Genomic DNA, 21,900 nt, shown 5'->3' on the forward strand with positions numbered 1-21,900 from the left:
TGGGCTTTTCTTTTTAGGGAGATTTTGTATAGTTGATGCTATTTCAGAGCTTGATATAGGTCTGTTCAACATTTCCACTGCATTCTGGCTAAGTCTTTGGAGATGATGTGCTTCCAAGTATTGGTCAATTTCCTTCAGATTGTCATATTTCTGGGAATAAAATTTCTTGTAATATTCATTAAGGATTTCTTGAATTTCTAAAGAGTCTGTTGTTATTTCACCTTTACCATTTCTGATTGACAAGATTAGAGACTTTATTCTTTTTTTCTCAGTTAGGTTGGCCAAAGGTTTATCAATTTTGTTGATTTTTTCATCCAACTTTTTGATTTATTGATCTGTTCTATAATCCTTTTGTTTTCAATTTCATTTAATTCTGCTCTAATTCTGGTTATTTCTTTTCTTCTACTGGATTTGGGATTGGAATGTTCTTCCTTTTCCAGCTGCTTGAGATGTCCCTTTAAGTTGTTAACTTCCTCTCTTTCCGTTCTCTTGAGGAAGGCTTGCAATGCTATAAATTTTCCTCTTAGGACTGCCTTTGTGGTATCCCAGAGGTTCTGATAACTTGTATCTTCATTATCATTTTGTTCTAAAAATTTGGTAACTCCCTTCTTGATCTCATCTCTGACCCATCTATCATTCACCATAAGGTTATTTAGCTTCCATGTTTTTACACGAGTCTGTGTTCCTATTGTTGCTGAGTTCAACTTTTATTCCATGATGGTCCGAGAAGATGGTATGGAATAATTTCTATTCCTTTAAATTTGCTGAGGTTAGATTTGTGGCCTAAGATGTGATCGATTTTGGAGTATGTTCCATGTACTGATGAGAAAAATGTGTATTTAGTTTTGTTAGGATGGAATGTTCTGTAGATGTCTGATAAGTCCAGAAGTTGAATAGTTAAATTTAAACCTAAGATTTCTTTGCTAAACTTCTTATTGGAGGATCTATCCAACACTGCCAAAGGAATGTTAAAATCTCTGACTATGATGGAGCTGGGGTAAATCAAGTTGTTCATGCCAGTTAGAGTCTCTTTTATAAATTGAGGTGCATTCTGGTTGGGTGCATAGATATTGATAATTGAGATCTCATAGTATTGAGTATTGCCTTTCACAAATATAAAGTGGCCATCTTTATCTTTGGTTACTTTTGTTGGTTTAAAACTTATTGTATCTGTGAATAAAATTGCAACACCTGCTTTTTTCTGCTTTCCATTAGCCTAGAATATAGATGACCATCCTTTCACCCTGAGTCTATATTTGTCTTTGAAATATTCAATTGTTAATTGTTGAGTTATCTTTTTCCTCCATAGTTATAATAGGTTTTTTCTTTTCTATTGTGTTTGGATAGTCAGGTACTTCTCTGTTATGCTCATGTCTATTTGATTTATCTTCCTTTTATTTTTATGTAACATCCTTTATGAATTCTGTGTATTGATGTATTAAAATTTGGTTTAATACATCTTGGTTTGTATTTGGCAGGTAGGTTTTTCTAACTTTGTATTTTTAAATTTTTTTGGTTATTTTATTTAAAAGTATCATTTTGGACTACTTATAATGTCATCTTATTTTTTGTATATCTTTAAACTTTTAGACTTTTAGTTTATTAACTTAATCTACATGAATTTATTGTAATTACTATCATATTAGGACTTAACTCTGGCACTTTTTCTTTTCAACTCCTTTTACTTTTCTTGTTTTTGGTTTCCAATGCCTAGGTCATTTTTCTTCTGATTCAGCACTATCTTTTTTCCTTTTAGTTTTAACCACATACAAATTAGTTTATATTAGTATGTGATCTTTAAACTGTGACTGTTATTAGTATGTGGCATTCAAAGTTATATAACCTCTTATAACCCAACTACAAAGTTAGATAATTATATCTACACTATAGAGGTAGAGTACAAATTAAATTTGCTATGTATTTAAAGATTTTGGCACTGAGAAACATTAAGAATGTTTTACTCTTCAATGCCAGGTCATACACTGGTGGCATTGTACATTACACACTGATGATTCCAAGAAAATGGATTGTTTTATGTTATATTAGATTTTTAGGAGTAGTCCAGTTGAATACTTCTTTATTTTTATTTTTTGTTTTAGAGTAATATGAGGATACAAATGATTAGGTTGTAATGTTTGCATTTGTTAGGTAAAGTCCAAGTTGTAGTTGTGTCCTACACCCAGGAGGTGCGCCATATACCCTTACGTTGTGCGCATTAGGTGGCAGCACACACCATCCCACTCCTCCCATCTCCTCCGTCAACTTCAATTGAATTGAGTTGTTCTCTTTTGTGTGGGTGTGTATTAGATTGTCTACTGGCTTCATATTAGTATTGGGAACACTGGATACTTGTTTTTTCATTCTTGAGATACTTTGTGAAGAAGTATCAACTCCATCCAGGTAAAATACAAATGAAAACATACCTGCTGTGGTGTGCTAGAACTTTCTTCTGTGAAACCTGGGACAAGGGTTTCCTCCTCCAGAAGAGGCAGACCGCTCTCTTGTACTGCACTTCCAGGTCTACCCTTATTGGATTTCTGACTTCCCTGGGTAGATTTCTTTTTAACATATACTTCTTGTTCTTTCTTGGATACAGAATGAAATAAAAGAGCTTGTTTGCTAGCTGAATAAGAGAAATGATATTTTAAGTTTAATTTAAAATTTGATACGTGTAACTTACATATATATATAACTATAACTTATATATAACTATATGTATATAGTTATTGTTCCTTAAGTTGGCTAGATCTTTTTATAAAACAGTCAACAGACTAGGCCAATTCCTTTTGCTTTAATGAGATAAAAAACTAAGATGACTATCTCATTGGAAATATTACAGTTATAAAGAAATCTACTGAATCTATGTTACCTGCATGGAGCCATGCATTTTCTGGGCTACCACTGAGTGTTAAAAGAATATAGAACAGTTCAACAGTTTCTCATTTATTTAGAGCCACTCAAATGATATGAAGCTAACATCAGAGATTCTGACTTTCTTAATGTTTAATGCCATGTGCCCATGTTATCATATTTGTAAAAGAATTTCACTTTAATTTTTAATTTCTACTTTTTAGTATTTTCCAATCAACTAATAATATAAATACCATTGTTAGAAATAAAAATAGAAATATATTGGATATTATTAATTTATTCATCAAATATATATCAGGGAAACCTAAATGCACATCAATTCCAGTCCTGACAGGATAATAAGCATCATTCTTATTCTTCCACCATAAAAAATGACAAAATTGGACAAAATGGATAAAGCAACTGTGTTCATTCATTGGACAATATGCAGCTCACAATTGTGATCTTCGAGACAAATGAAATGTACACGGTGTTCTTTCTACTTCCCTAGATTTCTGCTCATGAGCACCTTCCCAACTGTGTGCATGGGAAGGTTCAGTCTGAAGAGTGAACCATAGCACTGCCAGGTTCAGGTTCATATGGGCATATCAGGCTCCTGAGACAAGTAATTTTAATTTTAATTTTAAGTGATTTTCTCTCTGATACCAGAGAGAAATATCTGAACAGCAAAGGAGCTCAGAAATAGACATTGGGGTCCACTTGAGTCTTTAGCTATATTCCAAACTCCATTTGTGCAAACACTCAAAAGTGCCTGGCAAACAATAACTACTGGAGAGTTGTAAGCTTAATGGAGATTCTAGTAGTTGCACAATATTGAGAGACGTTGAAATTCTGACCAGACAAAATAAAGGGAATTTAATAAGCACACAGAGCATTCAGTTGAAATTTAAGAAAGGCCAAGCATGAAGAGTACAGCTACCCTAACTCTAGAGTAGTGGCAACCCTACACCTGACTTAAGATGTTCAGAACCAAGTCTGGTTATATCCAGCTAAGCTGCTGATAAATTAATTGCCTTCCAGATCAAAATTAAACATTTTTTCATGAAAAGGGCATGATCTAGACTCTTAGCAATGCAACATGTATGATGAACAGTGCACAATCAATTTGATATGAAGAAGCAGGAAATATGATCATATCTTTGGTAGTCAATATAATTAGACACAATGCTGAGACAGAAGTCAGACTTATCAAACAAAGGCTTTAAAATAGCTACTAGAATGTGATTAAGTTTTTAAGGAAAAATATGAATATAATGAATGAACAAATGGAAAACAGCAACAGAAAAGTCAAATTAAACAGTCTAAGTGATCCACGGTACAATACTAAAGTAAATAGAATAGTGAAGTCCCACCAAAGAGAGATATGTCTACTCAAATCTGAGAATGTGACCTTATTTGACATAGGGCATTTGTAGCTATTAAGGTAAAGAAAGTAAGATGACCTCAACCTGGATTAGGGTAAGCCTGAAATCTAATGATAGGTGTACTTAAAAGATACAGAAAAGAAGACACAGAGACGTATAGAGAGAAGGACATCTGTAGATGTTGACAGTCATAGACAGAGTGATGCTTTCATAAGCCAAAGAATACTAGGAGACACCCAAAGCAGAAGAAGAGTGTAGGAAGGATTCTCTTTCAGAGCCTTCAATGCCAATATTACCCAGCCAACACCTTGATTTCAGAATTCTGCCCCCTAGAACTAAGGAATAAATTTTTGTTGTTTTGAAACTCCCACTTTGTGTTAATTTTCTGTTGCAAACCTAAGAAACTGACACTGATTCCAAATTGTATAAAGCATGTATATTTAGCCCTGGGTGGAGTATCTATGCTTATAAAATACTTAAATATAAATATAGTAAAGTATGTATAAATATGGCCATTGACAATACAAAAGTGGCTGATAGAAATTAAAGACTAAAAAAAATTGAGATATTTATTATGTTCATGGACCAAAAGCTCAGTTTTGGTAAGAGGTTAATGCTCCCCATGTTTGACAAAATCCTAATCCACGTCAAAAGCTACCTTTTTTGATAAAATGTGGTGTTGGAGTGAGAGTAGATATCTAAATCAATTGATCAAAACAGAGCCCCCCAAATAGACCCATACACATGGTGAAGTGATTTTTGACTGAAGCATCAAGGTAATTTAATGGGAGAAAATATTGTCTTTCCAATGGACATAACTAGAACAACTAGGTATGTATCTGGGAATGAAAAGAACCTTGACCACCTGCCTCCCATCATACACAATATTTTTTTCAAAAATTAATTCAAGATGGGTCATAAAAATAAACATACATGCTAAGGTTATAAAACTTCTAGACTAAAACATGAGAAAAAATATTCATGACCCTGGATTAGGCAAAGAATTTTAGATAAAAAAAAAATAGTGCTAATAATTTTTTTGACTCTTCAAAAGTTGCCACTAAACAAGTGAAATAAATAAGACTTAAACTAAGAGATAATATTGCAAAGCTTACAGTTGCAAACTTATATCCAGAATAAATAGTTTACACAAAGAATGGCTTAATAACAATAAGGTAACCTATTAAAAATGTGGGTGTGGTGTGTGAATGTACACTTCCCTCAGTAAGTTATATACCTGGCCAATAAGCACACATAAGGAGTTCAACATTATTAGTCATAAAGGAAATGCAAATTAAACTACAAAGATTTTGTATTATATAACTACTAGAATGATTGAAATTTAAAACTTTGACAATAAATGTCAACCAAAATGGGGGAGAAACCAGAACTTTCATACTTTGCTAGTTAGAAGTGTTAAATAATATAATCCTTTGATTCAACTTTTTTCCATTTAAAATAAATGTGTACATATATCAAACCCTGACAGATTAACTTAATTCCTAGGTGTTCAGTCAATAGAAATAAAAACATAGGTTAATGAAAGACATACAAGCATGTTCTTTAGCACCTTTAGTCACCATACTCTAAAACTCCAGTAAAACTCTGTGTCCAGTGGGAGACTGGATAAACATAGCCATGTCCTGGAATAACACTCAGCAATAAAATAGAAATAGAAATAGAATAGAACAGCATTGCATGCAACAACACGGATGTAACCTTAAAACATTATGCTGAGCAAAAGAAGCCAGTGCCCAGAGAGTAAATCCTACATGTTCTACATCCTCCATTTTATGAAGTTGTAGAACAGGAAAAGTGGGATGTTGTGATGGAAATAAACACAGTAGTTATGTCTTTGGTAAGGTGACCAGATTTTAACATTGGTAAAGGGAGACACTCTTGGGGGGGGTGGTGTTTCTTAATTAAAAATTTGGTCTATATGGAGCAACAAAAATTTTCATAGAACGCAAAAATAGTACTGTAATATATATATTTTTAATTTCAACATAAATACAATTTACAAATATAATACATTAAAAAAAATTATGTATGGGGCGGTGCCTGTGGCTCAAAGGAGTAGGGTGCAGGTCCACCCAGGTGACCTTGCCCAGGAAGGGAATAGGGAGTTTACATTAGCCTTTTCATTTCCAAATGAAGTCACATTAACCTCTTCATTCCCAAATGGAGTTCCATTAACCTTTTCAGCAGCCAAAAACCGTATATTCCCTTTCCATTGTCCCCACCCCCCCATTCCCTAGCTTGTCGTGCATTCTTTCCAAAAATCGGAACTTTTTTAAAACACCCTGGGATGTGGGACAAATTGTTAAAAATCAGGACTGTCCCACCAAAAGCGGGACATCTGGTCACCTTCGTCTTTGGTAGTGGGGAAATTAAACACTAGTGGCCTGATGTAATAGAAATGAATGAAAAACATTAACAGGCAAATGATAGTGAGAGGAAGAATCAGTAATAACAGCAAAAAAACCTGTGAAAATGAAAGAGAGCTTGCTTTATACTTATTTTAAAAATATAATGCATCAAAAAATCTAAAGCAAATATGAAACTTTATGCTACTAACAACATAAGACAGAAATATGTAGAATTAAATATATTAGAGAAATTTTCATGCATTTTAAAATAAAAGTGGATCTTAACATACATCAGTAAGAAATGTACACAGTAGTAAGATAAATGTAAATGATAATCTTGAAATTTTTCAATGTCACAATTAACCAATTTTATCAAAGTGTATGTGTATGTTTAGGCATCCAACTGCCACCTGAATCAAGTATATGGGTTCTTTATAAACCTCAGTGGAACACTAATCAAATTGTATTTTAATCGGGCAGTAAGAACAACATAAATCAACTCCTCAAAATAGAGAATATAAATATACTTCCTAACTCCACAAAATTAAATTAGGAATTAATAACAAAATCTAGCCAAAACAAATTTATTGTTTAAAAATTCTAAAATTTTTATAAATACTTAAGTTTAAAGAAAAAAATCAGAATTAAATCATAGGCCATGGCCAATGTACGTAGTAACACCACATATGGAATTTTATGCATTTTAAGCTATGTGTATATATAATATATGTAATCATACTTTGGAAAATGTATAGCATTAAATATAGTTGTTTAAAAATAAGACTTAAAACATGAACTAAAACTTCAATTGAAGAAGCTAGACAGAACATCAGACTAAATATAAAAAGAAGGGTTTTAAAATATAAATATTGATGACGTAGTTTACAAAACTAAAAGAGTCATTTGAGTTTGATTAGCAAATCCATTTCTTTCTAAGAAAAAAACAATAATACAGGGAAAACGCAAAGAGTCTGATCAAACACAAATAAATGGTAATATTTCATAATAATTACACAAACACACCGAGAAGAGATTTAAAAATTAGGAAAGAATATTGTGTGCACAATTATGTAGATATATTGATACTAGATAAATCCATCACTTTAAGTCAAAATATCAATTATAAAAATGAAAATTTTTTGTAAAAGCCTTGGAAATTATTTTAAAAATAATTAAAAACAAGCACATGCCTATCTCCCGAAAAACATAACACTTAGAACATTTTGAGGTCAAATTTAAGAATCTTTTCACAAAGAACTGACTCCTGTGGAATTTCAATTACCTCCCAAAATAGGAAAACTAAAAAAGTTCTGAAATTAATTTCAAGAATTCATCATAATTTGAACCTGAGAACCAGAAAAGAGTAATGCACAGGGGCACACACAGAAAAACCACTACTAGTAATATAAAGTTACGTGCGTGACCCAACAAGCTGGATATTTTATTATATTCTACACACAGGCATGTATTAAAGTATCATGGCTAAATATGTTTTATTCTAAGAATGCAAGAATAATTCAAATTTAAAAATCAATTTACGAACTTTTAAATGGTAAAATTTGACAACAAGAACAAATAAGATTCTTAACCCATCTCATATTAATGTTCTTAGCAATCAATAGAAAAAGTGTTCTCATATTTAATAAAGGCTAATTATTAGAAGTCACCAATGAAGATACTACTTAATAGTAGATGCTGCAAGTGTTTCTACTTAAGAAAAAGAAATACATCATCATTACTTTTATGTATCATTCATTTGGAGACCCCAACCTACTCTACAAGAAAAGAAAAAAAGTTATGGTTTTAAGAAGAAATGTCAGTTGGCATGATAGGTAAGATCCTAGTTTTGTTTAAAACGTAAACATGAAAATGGAAAATGGAGCCATAAAAGCTAAAATATTTACAGTGTGTTTTCTCAAAAAGCTGAAATATTAACAGTATGTCAGGGGGAGGGTAGCTTTATAATAAGGGATTTCTTATTTCCTTTTTTATAATTATCTATTTATCCAAATTTTCTTCATTGGTCGTGTGTGATTTTGATAGTCAGAATCAAATTAGTAAAGTACCTTAATAAATAATATGCCACAGAGTATCATTGTTAACCATTATTTCAGAAATAATCTATTTATTTTAAAACTCTTCAATAAATAGAATATTTTATAAAAGTCACGAATTGAGAATGAAAGGAAAGTAAAAATTTTTTTTGAAATAATAGAAATTCTACTTCTTATTAAGAAAGCTCAGGTAATAAAAAAAAAAAGTCTGTTGATTTTCAGAGCCTAATTTGACAGGCAAATATAATAAGTAGTCTCTCAAGATTTTACTGCAATATCAAATTTTGTGGATTTACATGGTCACTTGCTATTTTATCGTCAAACATTTTTAAAATGTTATGCAAACATAAATGTCTATTTCTGAATCCAAATATGCAGTTGAAAAGGCCCACTTACACTGGGAGCTCAAAGCTTTTTCACTCCTCAGGAAGTTAAATGCCGGGATGATAGCTAAGCCTTTTCCAATGGAGCTCACCATAATTTCCTCATTTTCTAGGACCTGCAGGTTGATGAACGCATCTGGTTTGGACGTGCGCACCTGGATCGTAACTATCTGCGGTACTGCCACTTTAACTGAATACCTGCAAAAAAAAAAAATTCACTTTCAAAACAAGTATATGAGTCTGTCTCTCAGGTCAGTAATATAAATGGTACCATTTTCCAATGCAATAATCTAAAAGTGAAACCACCTTGTAAAGTTTGCTAACATCCTAGGAATAGTGATTATTATAGATGTTGGCAAAGGGTCCTAATATGGTACGGTAAACCAAAAGGAGTATAGGGACTTTCGTTGTCAAATCCTAAATAAAAAAATGTTAACTTTCTGTTTAGACATACTAAGCAGTCACTGACGAAACCTAATAGACCTAAGAGGCTCGAAGCCCTGTCATCAATCTGCAAACTACCGTGACACCATCCCTTTCTACTACATAAAGAGCACAACTGGCAGAAATAATGCTCTTGGAAACTTCACTGATAACAGTGTTTTCCTTGATTCACAAAACTACAGAGAAATTAAAGCATAATAGTACCCATAGCCTCCGCCCTCATCCTTTACCTAAAGGTTGGAAACTTCTTGCAAAAAAGATTGGAAACATGCATGCAATTAACCCATCCTTTCCAACTGCCCTCCCTTAAGGCAACTGAGTTGTTTTGCTTTTGTTTTTGTTTTCTTTCAGCTTAGAGGCTTCCTTGCAAATGTATGGTATTCTATTGACCTTCAAATTTGGGGGAAATTTGTTTTTCTGAATATCTTCTCTCTCCTATATCTTAAACATTCTCCTTCTTATCCTTGCCATTGGCTTGCACATAGGTACAGCTATCTCTTATTTTAAAAACAGATTAAAACAAAGCACAAAATAAACCAGCGTGATCTTTAGCTCATCTTACAGTCCAGTCTCCACCGCATCTCAGCTCTCCCAGCTCAGCGTCTAGGAAGAACTGTCCACCTTCACTTTTCTCATCTCATCACCTTCCACTGGCTCTCTCCGTCACCAACTCAGGGCTAAACTTGCTCTGCCAAGGTTTCAAGCAGTTTGTCTCTATCCTATAGAAACATCTTTTTTGACATCTCAGGAAAGTTTGACAAGGTTGCATCGACCCTCCATTCTCCCTTAAAAATACTTCTCCTGTGAGTGTGGAAATGTTTATACTTCTCCTTCTATTCAGGGGATACTTTTCTCAGACTTCATTCCCACTGCCATTCCCACCAATATTAGAGAATCTTAATGTTCTGGCCTGGGTTTTACTCTTTTTTCTGTAAACTTTCCTGGAATAATGATTCCAAAATCAGTGGCTCTACCTCAACTACTTACGCAGGATCCCTTGGCTATTTCATTGAAGGATCATATTTAAAAACTGAAAAGAAATGTCTTTCTACCGACCATATTGCAAATAAGCTTCTTCTCCAGAACTCTTTATCTGAGGAAATGATCCCATCTAAATATTGTCCAAGTCAAACTCCAGGACTTAACCAGGGTTGCCGATTCCAATATCTTAAAATTCTTTTGTTCTTGCTCCAAGTTCTCTACAACTGCCTGTGACAGGTTGAATTGTGTACCCTCCCCTCACAAAAGATGTGTTGCAGCCCTAACGCCCAGTACCTCACCGTGTCACCTATCTGGAGATTGGGTCTTTCAGAGGCAATCACGTTACAAGGTTCAAGTCATTACGGTGGGATCTAATCCAACAAGATTGATGTCCCAAAAAGGGACCTTTGGAAACAGCGGCTTTCAGGGTAAAACACCACATACAGCTAAAGGCAGTGATAGAGGTGATGTATCTATAAGCCAAGGAGAACCAAAGTCCACCGGCAAACAAAAAGCAGCTAGGAGAGTCACAAACAAGATTGTTCCTGCAGCCCTCAATGAGGACCAGCCCTACAGACACCTTGATCTCAAAAGTGCAGCTTCTGGAACCCTGGGACAAGACATCTCTGCTGCTTAAGCCACGTGGTGTGTGGAACTCTGTTACAGCAACCCTGGCAGACCAATACGCTGCCCTATTCAGGTTGCCATTCTCACATACCTGGGTTATTTTAAAGCTTCTACCAGGTCCCCTACCTCCCTCACTCACCCCTTCCATTAATTTAACACACTGCAGCCTTCTAGTGGGCTTTTTAATTTTATATCCCTCATCTTTTATGAGTAAATGTAATTTCAAAATAATTTGGTTCTTTTTGTCTTAAAAATTATATCTAAAGCATTTTTTAATTCATGCTTTGCAGATATAATTTTTAATCACAAGTTTGATAATTTCATTTTTCTTAAAATTCTTTAAAGCATTCCATTGCCCTAAAGTAAAATCTATATATTTTGTCTCGTGAAGCCCTTTGGGAAAGGGATCTGCTGACCTCTCTGGCCTGACCACTTGTCATAATATCCTGTAACTCCACTTTGCAAATAAAATGAATATGTCTTTAGTTCCCAGAAAAGGTTGCATACCCTTTGATTTCTGAACTTTCACATATGATACTCAAGCAGGTCTCTCCTCACCTTCTTCATCACTTAACTTTAAGACCAGCTTCTGGGACTAATTTAGATATGAGTAGGCTAAATGTCGCTACTTAGCATATCAGCAAGGCCTGCTGTTGATACCATGGCTTTCTATCACAATAGTTAAAATATCTCATCACAATTGTTACTTCTAGCTTTGGGGATGTTTCCATTCTTCTTAGTAAGACCTACATTTTTCAAATTTCCTATGCCATACAGTATATATATTAGAAAGAGAAGATGTGTATTCTAATGACTCAATAACAAATATTTAATGAAGGCAGATTATGTATCAGGTGCTGGTTTATTGACAAGACATGGTTCTGGCACTCAGTAAGTGATAATTCTCTTGAATAGGAATTCATCAGCTGAAATCTGGTACACCACAATCTCAGAAAGAAGAAAATGCTGTAAGAATTTGACCAAGACCATCTAATTATATTTGAATGTTTAAGCACAAATAATGTTACTGTTGGAAATTAATATTCAAAGGGATGGATTTTTGTAAGTAGAGAAAAATGGAGACAGGACACATAGGCCAGGGGAAAGATGGGAGCAAAATAAAACTGCAGGGCATGTGTGTCAGGAGGTGGTCCTCAGAGGATCAAGAGAGTGGACTGCATAGAAAAAGGGGATATAAAGAAGTCAGGAAGTCAAGAAACACAACAGTTCTTCAGGTCAAAGATAAGGAGAGCCTGAAGCAGTGCAGGGACAGTGAGCATGGGAGACAAGTTGAAATTAGAATCAACGGGAGTCCAAGGAGAGCTCTGAACACAGACGGAGCAGCAAAGAAGGCTGAGTCGGGAGATAAAGGAAATTCCCCACCAAAGACTAGCCAGAGATGGGGCAGAGCGAGGAAAAGGTAGGAAGAGGAAGGCACCTCATGGAGAGTGCTTGATCCAAGTCAGGTACAACGAAGAGTAGGAAGATGTTTGTACCTTTATGTGCAACTAAGTAGGCTTGATCTGATGTAATACCCACATCACCACATTGCTCTAAATTAATTATTTCCAAAGAAGTACAGAAATTGATATTGAAAACTAACTCAGGATCTTACAGCAGCATTTATTTTTATCCTAAAATATTAACATTTTAAGAAGAATGTACATTTGTCCTCTTGTCATGTACTTGTACCTGAATAATATCTTCTTATCGTTGGGTATGTAGTGGTCTCTGATTTCCTTGGTAGTGAAGGCGCTGCATGGAGCCTCCCGGGAGAGGCAGGGGAGGGGGGCATAAGAACCAATGAGGCGCAGTTTCCATCGCGAGCCTGACACGTACGCGTCACCTGTAAAGGCTTCAGCCACGAAGGTGTATCCCTTCTATAAGAAAAGGCAATTACAGGGATAAATGGGTAAGATATTACTCATCTCTCAGAGGTACAATATATCATCGCACTAAATATTTTATTCTCTCAATACACATACAGATCCCAATAACTCCCAATAAACACAAAATGACCAGCGTTATATTCCGAAGTTCCTCCTAGAAAATGCCACCTAACATTTTCAGGAAGATGAGTAACATTTTTGTGTGTGTAGTTCCTGAACTATATTTATAGTGCTTAACTGAGGAGATGATTACTGTTTTCTCTTAATTCTTCTAATGTAAATTTTTATCATTGCATGAACTTCTGACTTGATTCTCCTGTCTCATAGATTCATCTTTCTAAAATACTAAAGTGAGGAAAACAGAAGAATTCTTAAAAGTTCCCTTGAAATGACAGGTAGAGCTATGGAGTTAACACAGCCAATTTGATCCCTCAGAACCCTGATGTGTGATTGAAAATGAGAAAAGAGGAAGCTAAAAAACATAGGAAAGAGCCTATTTATGGTGGTTCAGTGTAATTGGGTATCTGGACAATCCATCAGTGAATCAAGAACCTGGTAACATCCTAAGGTGCAAAGCTGCAAAGCAGTTCTGGCTTTAAAATTCCAGATGCCCCCAACAAAGAATAAAAAGGTAGATTTGTCTTCCAATTGTTCTCTCTTGAGGAGGAAGCTCTCTGATGTGTTTGGATTACCAGAAACAAAAATGGCATATACACAAGCCAGAATGAATGTCATCAATTCAGTAGATATCTAGGAATATTAACCTATGGTGAAATTAAAATTGCAATGTCAGTAGGGACCTTTTGACATGGTATTTGGAGCATGTAAAAACGAAAGATAAACTGTGTACACTAAGCATTTATATTTGCAAAGGGTAAGGCTCATATTTAATGCTAATTTTATTATTGCTTGAGTCCATGGTACTAATGCATTAAACAAGAAAAACAAAAGTACATGACTCCTACTTGTCCAGGTTCAGAGAATAATTTTAAGAGAAAAAAGTTATAAAATGGTGGGAATAGGCATCAGTAAGTGACAATCCAAAGCTAGAGCAGTGGTAGGATTATAAAATAGAACCCAGCTATTCTAAATGGATTCAGGATTGCCAGAGTAAACGAGTTATGTAATACAGTACCAAGTTTCTATTCAAAAAGGAATTAAGGTCAAACTGAGAAAAACAAACAAAAATAGGACACTGGTGTGAAGACAAAGTTTGTTATTGAACCACTAGTTCTCCCTTACAGTGTTTGAGTCAACCCAAGGTTTTCTGCTATAAAAAGATAAATTTCACAAAACTGCAATTTTCAATAAACTAGAACTTATTATTACATAGAAGAGACTACAGTGTAAAAATAAATTGTATGGGTCAAATAAAGATGGCAATATATGTTTGATGTGCAGAAATTTACTTATAATAGCAAATTGTTCTGTTTTTAAGTGACATATAAATACCCTTTCAAAAGCAATTAAGAAGAATATGTACAAGTGAAAATAACATAATTAAACATAAACAAAAACATTAACACATTGATTTTAATCAAATGAGTTTTAAAAATTATGTTTATATAATTCCATGTATAAATAACTGCACACAAAATAGTAATATCTATTAGATTTTCTCTTGAAATGTAAATGTGACACTTGCCATATTTAATACAAAGTAAAAATAACTTAAGCCCAAGTTATGATTTGATAATCTTTAAATTTAGTAAAATCTGACTATAACATCAAGAAGATTTATTTCATGAAAAACAATAGAAAAATGCTAAGGGGGTAATAAAACAAATACAAATTTTTAATGTCAAAATATCAGCAAAAACTCAGTCAAAACAATTTTTTTTTTTTTTGTAGTTTTTGGCTGGGGCCAGGTTTGAACATGCCACCTCCGGTATAAGGGGCCAGGCTCTACTCCTTTGAGCCACAGGCACTGCCCCAACAAAAATACTAGTATATATACTGAGGGTGCCAAAAAATGTATACAGATTTTAAGGATGGTAATAATTGGATTAAAACTGTGAGACTCAAGTCATGTTTGCTGCAGTTCTAAGAGATATAAGATACAAGATAAGAGATGTTAGTGATACATATTGAGTATTACAATTTTAATATTTTTTTTCCTTTCTTAAAATATATATACATTTCTTTTGGCAGCTCTGTATGTATAGGCATATATGTATATACTTGTATGTATACATATACACACATAAATATATGCATCAAACTGGATTCAAAAAGTTCATCCAGAATTTAATCACTCTGATTTTTAAAATGTTTCCTAAAATCTCCAAAACAGCTCAAAAATGCTATTAGGTTTTATTTTTTAATGGAGTGAATACATTTTTAACTTGTCTTTCATTCCTACAAAGCAGTATCCATTAGATAAGTATGTCTTAATTCCCACAAAATAATGCATAGAATCATGGAAATGAGTTTCTGAAGTCAAGTACAGCGGAAACCCAAAGAAAAAGATAAAGTTCAAAGCCATATAGCTGAAGAATAGAAGCTCGGACCTAAAACAGATCTCTCGGTTTCCCAGTCCAGGTGCACATTATCCTTTGTCACGATTCTCTGTGGGAAAAAATGACTGAAAACATGAATATGGGGTTTAAATAAACAGAGAGACAACATGGTTTGAGTGAAGATCAGACTAGGGTCTCTAATTCCACAGGAGTAATGTGCCAAGTGCTCCTGGCCTCTGAAAGAATTTATGTAGCCCCAGAAAAGCCTATGGAGGGTAGGGTGGGGAGATAGGTAACTGTGTTATCTTGATTTTCTGAAATATAGAGGAGTAGAATAATCAGAGACAGTCATCTGAATTGGTTTAGGGATTGGAATAAATGAGCTCTTTAGATCCATTTCTGTTTTAAGGATTTGTATAATTTTATGATTTCAGTAATTAGAACTTCTAATGCTTTCTTTTTGTCACATTTTATTTGGGAAGGAGAAAAGAAAAAGAGAGCTGAGGGGTAATAAATACTCTGGCATCCACACTCAGTACCTCCTATTGTCAAAGAAATAAGACTTCTAAACGGGAAGACTGGGCTCTTTTCCTCTGTTAAGTAGATTGAAAACCCCTCTGTCCTACCTCCTCCTGGCCCCTCTACAAACCGATGGATTTCCACTGCCATTCTATTATATGAGGAGTGTAAAGTTTACACCTACCTTATTCTTGGTATAAAAATAAGGCATCACTTTTTGGAACATCTTTGGTACTTGTTCCATTGTGTCATTATTAACAACATGTAGCATACAGACTGGAAGGGTAGTGTATACTTTGGGAACCAAAATCATATCTTGAGGAACCAAAAATGTTTCTCTGTAATTACAAAAGCATGAACTTTCCTTTGACATGAATTTAAAGAAAATTTGAAATTAAGTTTAAAATTTTAAAAAGTCAAGAAATTTTTAAAAGCCTGAAATTCCAAATAAGTACAAGGTATATAAATTATTTTCTTTTAAAAATTTGTATTAACATATTATTTTTTTATGAAAATTCAAATTTCAGTAAGAAATCCCATTTTATAAGTAATTTAGAACTTTTATCAAATAGGCTGTTGCTTAGAATTGAAAGCATTTTTCTTTCTGCTGAGAGCATATTAATACCCTATGTTATTTTTTTATCATGCACATATGGAACATTCCTCATATTTTGATGAAATAGGCAACCTAGAAGCTCAGGCTTTTATTACTATCATAAATAAAACTCTACAGACAGGAATATTGCATGCCACTTTAAAACATTGTTTGCTGGTATATAGACTATACCTGAATACTATAAACCAAGTGTTCGGTGGCTGATCTTGATAGGTCACATTATAGTCAGAAAAGGCAATCTTAGTTTCTTCATCTTGGTAGCATGGGTAAGATTCCATAGACTTGCACTTGCTTTTAAACATTAGTCTAGAAATGCAAAACTATTTTAAGTATCAGTGGAAAAAATGCCACTTTTCAAATAAACTCTATTTACAAAAAAGTAATAGGCAAAAGACAGCATAAAATATTACAAAACATTGTTTGCTGGATTAAGTCCTTGATCAAAGGGCCTATGGTACATGGTGCCAAGGTAGGGGAGCTTATTCTAGGCCTACCATAATAGATGTCTTTCAAAGGTACCCAAATTTACCTTAAGCTTAGTCAAAGGAGAATGTAATTCATGATTAAAGGAGTTCTCAAAGTTTGTAGGTGGAAAATCAGAACCAAAGTTCAAGCTGTAAGGATAGGAAAACCAGAAGCAGGCGAACCAGCACTAAAACTGGGTGAGAGACACTGAATGGTCTAGAATTGAGGTACAGAGTAGATAAGAATGAAATTTAAAGTGAAAAACAGGTTTGGAAAAATAGATAAAACTAAGGGCATGAGCAAGGGTTAAGAATATTTAGAATATTCCTTCTGTAAGATTTCTGATGCACAATGGAGTAGACCATGCTATTGACTGAGCCTTCTCCATGTTTGTCCCCTGGAGGCTGTGATATATCCTAGAACATGATGAAAGTGATAATGTGATGGTCCCCAGGTCTTATCCCTCCCATTCAGATAGAAACTGGATCTAGCCTTAGTAATACCAGGAATGTAGGGTTCTTTATAAAATAAAGGCTTTACAACTGGGATGGAACCTTTTTTCATATACCTCAGAAAATCTTAATAAATATAGGGCCATCACAATCCTAATATGCCATGTGGAATATCTTGAATGACCCAAAGAGACCTCCCTGACAGAGTTGGAAGTTTCAGTCGTAGTTAAGAATTAGTTTTAATTTAGTCAAGTTTAGTCTAATCCAACTCCTTCATAGGAGAGCTCATTTTCTAACACACATTGTCTTTTCAAAAATTAGGTACATAGAGTTAGACCCAGAGATCACCCTGTGGTAGGCCCCACCATGCTTTCAAATGCAAAGTCAGTTGCAAAAGAAAATTCAGGCAAAAGTGTATCCTTTTTAGAAAACAGAGGTTCTGAAGCAAAAGTTATTCAAGTTGGAGTGATTAGGCCATAGCAGCACCTGTGGAGTAGGATTAGGGTGAGGTGAGCAAGGCATTCACTCTCTAAATTGGGTGAGTATAGAAGTAGATTCTGTTTTTAATTAAAATTTTGATAAAAGTGGGCGGTGCCTGTGCCTCAGTAGGTAGGGCGCCGACCCTATATACTGAGTGTGGTGGGTTCGAACCCAGCCCCAGCCAGCTAAAACAGCAATGACAACTGCAACAAAAACAGCCAGGCATTGTGGCAGGCACTTGTAGTCCCAGCTACTTGGGAGGCTGAGGCAAGAAGATCGCCTGAGCCCAAGAGTTGAAGGTTGCTGTGAACTGTGATACCATAGCACTCTACCAAGGGTGACAAAGTGAGACTCTGTCTCAAAATAAATAAATAAATAATTTGATAAAGTAAAACCTCTGTAAGTTGACAACCCAAGAGACTGTAACAAACTCATCAACATACAGAGGTGGTCAACATGTACTGACACATACATGTGGTACATGTCCAATCTATGGAAATTAGGTCAACTTAAGGAAATGGTCAATGTAATGAGGGGGTCAGCTAGGGAGGTTCTACTGGATATGGCTGATCATGATGTGTTTTTCATTAATTTATGATCTAGACTATTTTGAATTTTTATATATCTGATACATAATTTTCTATTTGTTCCTTTATTAGAAATAGAAATTCAATTGTTATTTTATATTAACTTTGTATGCAGCACCTTTTCTTAACTTTAGCAATTTCCATATAGATTTTTTAATATTCTTATATACACAAAATCATGTCATCTATTAACAGTGAAGGTCTTGTTTCTTCCTTTTAAATTCTCATGACTTTTATTTTACTTAATTGCATTATTCACTTCTTAGACTTTCAGGATTATTTGGAATAGAAGTGGTTGAACAGGTATCTTTGTCTTATTCCTAAACTCAGAGAAAATCTTTCATAAATGTCACCACTAATCAGGTTTGCGTTAGTTTTTCTTTTTATACGAGATTATCTTAATATATTAAGAAGAGTCTTGTCTAGATTTTGCCAAAAGATTTATTTTTTTTTATTTCTGAAGATGTTTTATATCAAATGCTTTTTCTGAACCAATCCATATAACTAAATCTTTTGTCCTTTTTATTATTAATGTGCTGAACTAAAATGACTAATTTCTGATATTATGTCATCATTATTATGTCTGGGGGTGGGTACACCCACTTATTTATGAAGTTTTATCCTTTTAATAGAAATACAATTTGGTTTGCTAATATTTTAATTACATAATTTTTGCATCTATATTCAAGAGTGTTATTTGTTTGAAATTTCATTTCTTGTAATGTCCTTGTTGAATTTTTGTATCAAGCTTATGAGTTGGAAAATGTTTCTTTTTCTATTCTCTGAAATATATATACATAAGATTAATCTGATTTCTTCCTAAATTCACTTGTTAAACCATACTATGTAACCCTAGAGAATATAACTTCCATCTCTGTCCTACTAGAGTTTCATCTAAATGATTAAACAGTAGTAATTTAATTATTTTTTAATTTGTAATATTGCCAGAACCTTAAAACTTTTTTAAAATTTCAGATTATTCATGGGAGTACATATGTTTTGGTTACATAGCTTGCTTTTATAAGGTTAAAATCAGAGCTATATGCATGTCCTTCACCCAGAAAGTGTGCAAGATACTCATGTAATGTATCCATTAGGTGAGAATTTACCCATCCATTTTTCCCCTCTCCCCTACTTAAATTTCATTTAATTTTGCTTCTGTAAAAGCTTATAAGTGTTGGTCAACTAGTTCCAACTTACTGTTGAGTACAAGTGGTGTTCGTTTTTTTCCATTCTTGTGATACTTCACGTACAAGAATGGCCTCCAATTTCACCCCAGGTTGTTACAAAAGATACTAGAGCTCTATCCTCTTTATGGATGAATAATATTCCACAACATACATATACCACAATTTATCAATCCATTCATGTATTGCAGGGCACTTGGATTGTTTCCATATCTTTGCAGTTGTGAATTGTGCTGCTATAAAAATTTTAGCAAAAGTGTCTTTATGAAAAAATATCTTTTTTTTCCTTTTAGATAAATACCTAGTAGTGGGATTGCAGAGTCAAATGGTAGGCCTACTTTTAATTCTTTGAGGAATCTCCATACTACTTTCCAGAGAGGTTGTACTAGTTTGCAGTTTCACCAAGAGTGCATGAGGTTTCCTTCCTCTTTGCAACCATGTCACCATCTGTTGTTTTAGGACTTTACAATATGAGTCATTCTCACTGGGGATAGGTGATATCTCAATGTGGCTTTAATGTGCATTGCCATTAGAGATAATGAGCAACTATTGCTCTTTGTCAACAAAATAATCTTCTATCTACAAAACACCAAGGATAATCTGATTAATTCTCTACATACAGGAGTAATTCATGACGGTAGCATTGCCAAATTCATTGCCAGTTGCAGCAGCAGTTTGATTGCAATGTGTCTTTTTTGTATGTCTTTCCTGCATGAGGTTTTCAGAGTCTCTTGAAAACCAAGAGACTCCAAGAATTGATCAATAAATGTAGCAATGCCTCAGGATATCAGATCAATATATGCAAATCAGTAGCTTTCCTATATGTCAACAACAGTCAAACTGAGAATCAAATCAAAGACATAATACTCTTCACAGCAGCATCAGACAAAATGAAATACCTCGGCATATATTTAACGAAGGATTGAAGGATCTCTATAGATAGAACTATGAAATACTGAGAGAAGAAACTTCAGAAGACTTTTAACAGATGGAAAAACATCATGCTCAGAGGTTGGCAGAATGAACATTGTTACAATGGCTGTACTACCCAAAGTGATTTACAGATTCAACACAATGCCCATGAAAATACCAACACAGCATTTTGAAAAAAATAGTTCCATGTTTCATATGGAATCAGAAAAGACCCTAAATATACTATTGGTATAAAATTGGAAACATAGACCTATGAAACAGAACAGAGAATCTAGAGATGAAACTATCCTTGTGTTGCCATCTGATCTTTAATAAGCAAACAAAAGGAAACATGAGGTAAAAGAATCCCTATTCAATAAATGATGCTGAGAGAACTGGATAACCACATGTAAAAGACAAAAACAGGATCCACACCTCTCACCATTCACAAAAATTAACTTATGATGGGTAAAAGATTTATACTTAAGACATGAAACTACAAAAATCCTAGAAGGAAGTATGGGAAAAACTTGTAAAGATATAGGCCTAGGGAAAGAATTTATAGAGAAGACCCCAAAGGCAATTGTAGCAACAATAAAAATAAATAAATAGGATTTAATCAAGTTAAAAAGATTTTCCTAGCCAAGGACACAATCAACAAAGCAAATAGACAACCTACAGAATGGAAGAAGCCAGAATCTACAAAGAATTCAAGCAATTCAACAAAAAAGATCAGAAAACCTCATTAAAAAATTGAGCATGAGACATGCATAGAAACTTTTCTTAAGAAGACTGACTGACTATTGGGCAACAATCACTTAAACTTCTGTAAACCTTTTATTCAGTGTCTGAATTTGGCAATGCTACTCTCATGAATTTACTCCTACATGTAGCCAATTAGTCAGATTGTCCTTTGAAGATAATATTTCCTATTTCTCTGGCTGCTTTTAAGACTTTTTTTTTCTTTTGGTCTTTGAATTGCAGCAGCAGTTGGACTACAATGTGTCTTTGTGTGTGTCTTTCCTGCCTGAGGTTTTCAGAGTCTCTTGAAAACAGGAGTTGACATCTTTTATCAGTTTTGGAAAATTCTCAGCTATTATCTTTTACATTCTGGCATGCTGATTATACATGGGAGACTTTCTGAGCATGTTCTATAAGTCCCTCATGCTATTCTGTTAGTTCTCACTAATTTTTTTTTATGCTTCAGTTGGGATACTTTTTATTGAGCTATTTTGCAGTTC

General features: G+C 34.1%; 1 protein-coding gene across 1 annotated transcript in view; it reads right to left on the reverse strand.

The window, feature by feature from the left end:
• Positions 1-21,900, reverse strand: part of ADGB (androglobin) — a 174,552-nt gene that overhangs the window by 40,437 nt on the left and 112,215 nt on the right. Inside the window, exons 24-28 of the mRNA XM_003790264.2 lie at positions 16,748-16,882; positions 16,145-16,298; positions 12,786-12,973; positions 9,055-9,239; positions 2,424-2,623 (exon numbers count right to left, since the gene is read on the reverse strand). Coding sequence (XP_003790312.1) covers positions 2,424-2,623; positions 9,055-9,239; positions 12,786-12,973; positions 16,145-16,298; positions 16,748-16,882 — 862 coding nt within the window. The remainder of the gene's footprint in view (positions 1-2,423; positions 2,624-9,054; positions 9,240-12,785; positions 12,974-16,144; positions 16,299-16,747; positions 16,883-21,900) is intronic.

The sequence above is a fragment of the Otolemur garnettii genome, unplaced genomic scaffold, assembly GCF_000181295.1.
Source record: "Otolemur garnettii isolate 467f Iridium unplaced genomic scaffold, OtoGar3 scaffold00042, whole genome shotgun sequence".
Classification (NCBI taxonomy): domain Eukaryota; kingdom Metazoa; phylum Chordata; class Mammalia; order Primates; family Galagidae; genus Otolemur; species Otolemur garnettii.